We start from the raw sequence: 6572 nt of genomic DNA, 5'->3' as shown, positions 1-6572 counted from the left end.
TTAATGAAGTGTATGATTGTGAGATATAATGGTGTTTGGAGGTGGAATTGTAATGAAAGCACAAAATCCATACTAAGATGCCATAATTATTTGATGTTAAGGGCATCAAAGATAGGGCACCCTGTAGAGAACCTACGAATATTTCAGAGCCACACATTAATACTTACTGCTCTCCCATATATGCCTCAGCCCTAACCTGCGTCATTCACCATTCACAAAATTGAAATTAAATTTAAGCATAATAAAATGTCAAACACTATAAATTATGCAAAATTGTAACATGGATTAAACCCTAAGCACTTTGGCGAAACATCAATCTCATGGTACTTGAAGAAGGAACTAATAGTAACACTCTCTTTTTGTGAGATCAAGTACATTTCTATTTTGTTGTATGCATGCCAAGTCATTTGATTGATGAATTTTGTTGAAGGAACTGTGCAAAAAATTGCAAAAAAAAACGCACAATTCATTTAGGTTTGCAATTTGTATTTTGCAAACCAAAGTTAACCAAACAAAATCGCATTATGTTACAAAATCATACAAAATTATTATATTTTTTTAATTCTTTAGAGAGCTCAATATTTATATATTTTATTGTATTCTTTTGTATTATACTAAGAAAAAATAAAATATTATTTATTTATAAATACTATTATTTTATTTGAAATAAAATTATTATATATTTATTTTTGTTTTCATTTTTAATTTGTTAACATTGCTATAATGATAAAAATAAGATTAAAAAAAAGTTCAATTTAACTTAACACTTATGTATCACTTAATATATAAAATATTAATAGAATTTCAATTTTATTTAAAAATACAATCTTATAAACTTTCTTTAGACATAAAATAAATTTTAAAATTGTAATACATAATTCATATTTATGCATTAAATTATAAAATTATTAACTATAAACTTATTTCATAATATCATATAAATGATTAAGGTTTAAATGTAGTTTTGATTCCTTTTAAATTAATGTTCTTGATCCCCTTATTAAAAAAAAAAAAAAATTAATTAATTCACAAAGTTAACTATGATATTTTATTATTTAATATGTTTTTAACTAATTTAATATTTAATAATAGTTAAACTAAATTTAATTAATTTTAATTAAAATTTTTAATTAATTAATTAAAATATTAAAAAGATATTTTATGGGTCTAAATCCGTTTCTTAGAGTATGAATCCATGACAACATGTTTAAATTGCGGTTCTAAATGTTACCATTGCATTTTTTACTTACATATGAAATAAATAATTTAAAACCATGGTGAATTATATAATCACTTAATATTAATGAAACAATCAATGTGGGACGGGATGAATGTATGGTTTATATTATTTGTGCTCTCAGTCTCCACTTCTTCAAAAACTTCCCTTTTCTCTTCGCAACTGTGAACTTAGCCGATTGAAACACGCCATATGTTACCTTTTGCATTTTCTGATTGCAGTTTCTTGGTTAGTTTTGCTTCTCAGTTGAAATTCCAGAGTAATTGTTGAATAAATTTTATTAATATTTATAAAAACCATATATACCAATAGTCTCTTGCGATTCGGATAAGTTATAGCCTGCACAACGAACATCCATAGTCCCTCTCATTCTCTCTCTCTCCATACATAATGATTTTTGGTGTTAACACAAACAAAAACAAAATCGGGAAGACAAAATTACCAAAGGTAACTGCTCTAGGGTAATAACATCCTGTAAATAAACAACCTTAGTGCCCCAAAAATACACAAATCATCTTAACAAAATTACAAATAAACACTTTGTTTAAATGCACATCAAAAGCAACAATTATAGTAGAACTAGATTTTACGGTATAACCAATTACTTTGAAAGTCAAAAAAAATCAGTAAGCAGTTAATAATATAATCATGCAGACTCGATCCAGAAGCCCGGCACAGCAACACTAGTATAGTATGCTGCACCAAGAGAACTAACACTAGATCTGTCGAAAACCAACTATATCTCAGAAGTACCTGCGCTTTAATCATCACTTTCTTAACAACCCAAGTTTAAAACAACAAAACCCCTTATTATTGCTACAAAATTGATATGTATCAGAACAAAATGAAGAGTGATGAAGTGTATGATTATGATGTAATGGCGTTTGGAGGCGGAAAAGTGATTAAAAGCACAAAATCCGTACTATGATGCCATATATTTGATGTAAAGGGCATGAAAGACAGGGCACCCCATAGAGAACCTACGGGTATTTCAGAGCCACAGATTAATACTGCTCTCCCCTATATGCTTCACCCCTAAACTTCATCACTCACGATTCACAGTTTTGAAATTAAATTTGAAGAAAATGAAATGATGAACACTACGAATTATGCAAAATGTATAAACCCTAAGCACCTTGACGGCTCTGCTAGTTTACAACAACACTATATCAGTGGTTGAGGAAGAAAGCTTCATTTTATACTGTCAAATTGGAAAAAGGAATAGGGACCAAAGTAAAGGCCCAATTCACGTCCATATTCTGAACCAACAGAAAGATAACATCTTTCCCCCCTAATATACACCCCCAACTAAATTTAATATTTTGTTTTACTACTCTCATCATTAGAAATCAATAATGCAAATTACTAGTATGGTGATTTTATTTTTAGCGTAAAATAAACTTGTTTATCTTCCACACAATTATTTTGATACAATTTTTAATAAATAAAATAAGAGAAAAGAGATGGTTCACTCACCGTGTAAATTATTTTTATACTATCAATCAATATAGTACCATATCAAGTCAGCTTATAAAATTTAAATTATTTATATGATTACTGACAATATACTACCATTAAATTTATAAAATAATTGTTTTGTTAAACAATCATTTTAATTTAATATTTTTTGTCTACTAAATAAATTTTAAACTTATTTTAATAAATATTAATTAAAGTTTATCATAAAACTATATACATGATTATGATTAATGACTATTGTACTTTCTAAAGAATTTTACAAAATTAATATTTTGAGTCGTATAATTCAACATAAAATAACTATATATGATTAATCAGTTAACTTATTTTAGTTTGTTATAAAAAAATTATACAAGATAAATACTTGTGACTAAATAATTTTTATATTTTCAATTATCAATTTATTTTAATATATATATTAATAAAAATTTATCATAAAACTATATACATGACGAATGACAAATGTTATTAAAGAATTTTGTAAAATCAATATTATATGAATTCAACATAAAATAACTATATGTCATTAATCAATTAATTTATTTTATTTTGTTATAAATTTTTTATACAAGATAAATATATAAGACTAAGTAATTTTTAAAAATTTTAATTATCAATACATTACAGGATAAATTGTTTCATTTTAAATTGTATTTTATATTTTTATATTAATTAAAACAAAATATTTGATTTTAAATGCATAAAAGAACATGGAAGATATATTTATTGATTATAAAAAAAATACCGGACACATATTTTTTATTGAATATACAAAAATCTAACAAATATTTTTCATTGATTGATACAAATAAATTTATCGTTTGTAAATATTTAAGTACATGATAAATATTTATCTTTGATAAATATAAAGCACCGATTAATATCCCCGTAAAAAATTGTCATTAATATATTAAAAAACATAAGAAGATATAAAAAACATAAGAAGATATGTAACCTATCCAATCATATTTGTAAAAGTTTATCTTAATAATTTGGTGCATCTAATAAAAAAACAAATATTATGATCATAATTATCCCTAAATTCCTTAAACTAACCTCCTAAAGAAACTAATTAATATTTTTATTAAAAAAAACTATCACATTACATAACTCAACGCATCATATACAAACACATTCTAATTTTTATATATGGATTGTCAAAATCGAAATTGTATTAGGGATGAAGGGGTAAAAGGTCCTCAATTTGATTCATAAAACACTACCTATAATTAAAAATATGTCTATATAAACTAATACTAATATATATAATTACATTTAAATATCAATATTGATATTTGTGTTATAGCCTCGCTCGTAATCAAACATGATCAAAGAATCTAAATAACTAATTATTGAATAAAGTTAACTATTAGAGATAGAATTGAGTTTTCAAATTATATAAGAGCTTAAGTAAACTTTATTACTCAAATACTTTTTTGCTTAATTAAAAGTTATTAATGTTTCCTTTTTTTTTAAATAATCACATGTTGCAATAATGACAAAGAAACAACTAAAATTTCAAATATTGCTTCAAATCCAATCCAAAATCACCAAAATCTAACATAGTTTCTAATAAAGAATAGAAAGAAAAGCGAAGACTTTAATGATAAAAAACACCTCCAAAATTCAACGATAACATAACAAATCAAATAATTAATTATCAATAGATGTGAGACATGTCATGTGGGTAAAGTTACCCAACATTTTTTAATGATAAATTGATATTTCCAAGGTCATATTTGTCCGCTAGCCAATACCTTCACAACATATGCGGTTCATATTTCTTGTCCTTCAAATCCTGTTTTCATATCCAAAATTTTCACTACATACTCACATTAAATCAACATGGACAAAGATTCAACAACCCTCTTCATCAACACCCTTCTTTTCTTCTTATGCTTCTCATTCTCACATTCTTCAACATCATTTCCCAAACAAGCACTTCCCACAAAATCAGGTTACCTTCCAGTCACCTCAACCTCCAATTCCTCCATTTTCTACACATTCTATGAAGCCCAAAACTCATCCTTATCTCTCTCCCAAACCCCACTTCTCATCTGGCTTCAAGGTGGTCCTGGCTGCTCCTCCATGATTGCCAACTTCTACGAACTCGGACCCTACCGTGTCACCAAATCACTCACCCTTCAACCCAACCCTGGTTCTTGGAACAGAATCTTTGGTCTTCTTTTTCTCGATAATCCAATTGGAACTGGCTTCAGTGTAGCCTCAACACCACAAGAGATTCCAACCGATCAAAACGGAGTGGCGAAACACCTTTTCGCCGCTATAACAAGGTTTATTCAACTTGATCCTGTTTTCAAACATCGTCCTATTTATATCACCGGTGAAAGCTATGCTGGAAAATATGTTCCTGCAATTGGATACTACATATTGCAGAAAAATGCCGAGTTGAAAGAGTTGAAAGAGTCTCAGAGAGTGAATTTAGCTGGTTTGGCAATCGGTGATGGATTAACAGACCCTGTAACACAGGTTGTTACTCATGCTGCCAATGCTTATTACACTGGATTAATCAATGAGAAGCAAAAGAACGAGATGGAAAAAGCTCAGCTTGAAGCTGTTAGATTGGTTGAAAGAGGGAATTGGAGTGAGGCAACTGATGCTAGAAACAATGTATTGAGTTTACTGAGAAACATGACAGGGTTGGCTACTTTGTATGATTACTCAAGGAATGTTCCTTATGATGATGATCTGGTTGAAAAGTTATTGAACATTGCTGAAGTGAAGAAGGCGTTAGGAGTGAAAGTTGACGAATCGTTTGTTTATGAGATATGCAGTGATCTTGTTGGTGATGTATTGCATGATGATGTGATGAAGAGTGTTAAGTTTATGGTGGAGAAGTTGTTGAAAGAGAGTAGTACTAGGTTGTTGTTGTATCAAGGACAACGTGATTTGAGAGATGGTGTGGTTCAAGTTGAGGCTTGGGTGAAGACTATGAAATGGGAAGGGATTGTTGAGTTTTTGAATGGTGAGAGAGAGATTTGGAAGGTGAATGGAGATGTAGCTGGTTATGTGCAAAAATGGAAGACACTTACAAATGTTGTGGTTTTGGGAGGTGGACATCTTTTGCCTAATGACCAACCTTTGAATTCTCAAGCTATGATTGAAGATTGGGTTTTGGAAAAGGGTTTGTTTGGAAGTGTGCCTTATGTTAGTATGTCTTGAGTTGTCAGTTTTGATGATGTTTTTTTGTTGTCGAAATTGTAATAAATGTGGAAATGCATGTTTTGCTTAAATTAAGGTACCAACATGGATTTGGTTTCTCTTTTCATTTGATCTTAGTCCATTTTCAATGTCTAAATTTCATCACTCAGAGTTCACAAAATTGAAATTAAACTTAAAGAGAATGAAATGTTGAACAGTCTAAATAAAATTGCAACATGGATGAAACCCTAAGCACCTTGGAGGCTCTGCTGGTTTACAACAACACATCAGCGGTTTAGGAAGAAAGCTTGTTTTTATTCTGGCAAAGTGGAGAAAGAATATGGAACAAAGTAAAGAAAAAGAGAAGAGGACAACACAAAGTTATTACAGTATTATATAGATTTCGTTTCATATCCAAAATCATTTTAAGTATAAGTTTTAATGGCAAAGAAAAACAAATCAATGAGTCCTAAATCTTTAACAAAATCACCCAAATCAAATGACAAATGTTAAATACAAGTATTCATTTTAACAAAAATCACGAAACTAAATAACAAGAACTACAATAAAGATGGAGATTGATTATGAGAGTTTGAGGTAGATTAATGGATGAAAGGTAAAAAAAAGATCCACAATCAACTTAGAAACATTATCTTTTTTGATAAAAAAAAACTACAAACAGACCATATGAGAG

At 28.6% G+C, this 6572-nt stretch overlaps 1 protein-coding gene and 1 long non-coding RNA gene across 2 annotated transcripts; one reads left to right on the top strand and one right to left on the bottom strand.

The window, feature by feature from the left end:
* Positions 1 to 1204: 1204 nt before the first annotated feature.
* LOC127106677 (uncharacterized) lies at positions 1205 to 2475 on the bottom strand. The gene is made up of 2 exons (XR_007795450.1): positions 1544 to 2475; positions 1205 to 1448 (listed from the first exon to the last, which is right to left on the bottom strand). It is a non-coding gene; the product is annotated as an uncharacterized LOC127106677 (long non-coding RNA).
* Positions 2476 to 4464: 1989 nt separating this feature from the next.
* Positions 4465 to 6005, top strand: LOC127101644 (serine carboxypeptidase-like 50). The gene has a single exon (XM_051039113.1). It carries the CDS (start codon positions 4562 to 4564, stop codon positions 5897 to 5899), a length of 1338 nt encoding a protein of 445 aa, XP_050895070.1. The 5' UTR covers positions 4465 to 4561; the 3' UTR covers positions 5900 to 6005.
* The last annotated feature ends 567 nt before the right edge of the window (positions 6006 to 6572 follow it).

This window comes from Lathyrus oleraceus, chromosome 7, assembly GCF_024323335.1.
Source record: "Lathyrus oleraceus cultivar Zhongwan6 chromosome 7, CAAS_Psat_ZW6_1.0, whole genome shotgun sequence".
NCBI classification, from domain to species: domain Eukaryota; kingdom Viridiplantae; phylum Streptophyta; class Magnoliopsida; order Fabales; family Fabaceae; genus Lathyrus; species Lathyrus oleraceus.
The sequence above is the reverse complement of the archived record's forward strand: the minus strand, read 5'-3'. Positions and strand labels throughout refer to the sequence as shown.

Excerpts from the sequence above, each read along its gene's own strand:
- LOC127101644 (XM_051039113.1), top strand. The coding sequence starts at position 4,562 with ATGGACAAAGATTCAACAACCCTCTTCATCAACACCCTTCTTTTCTTC.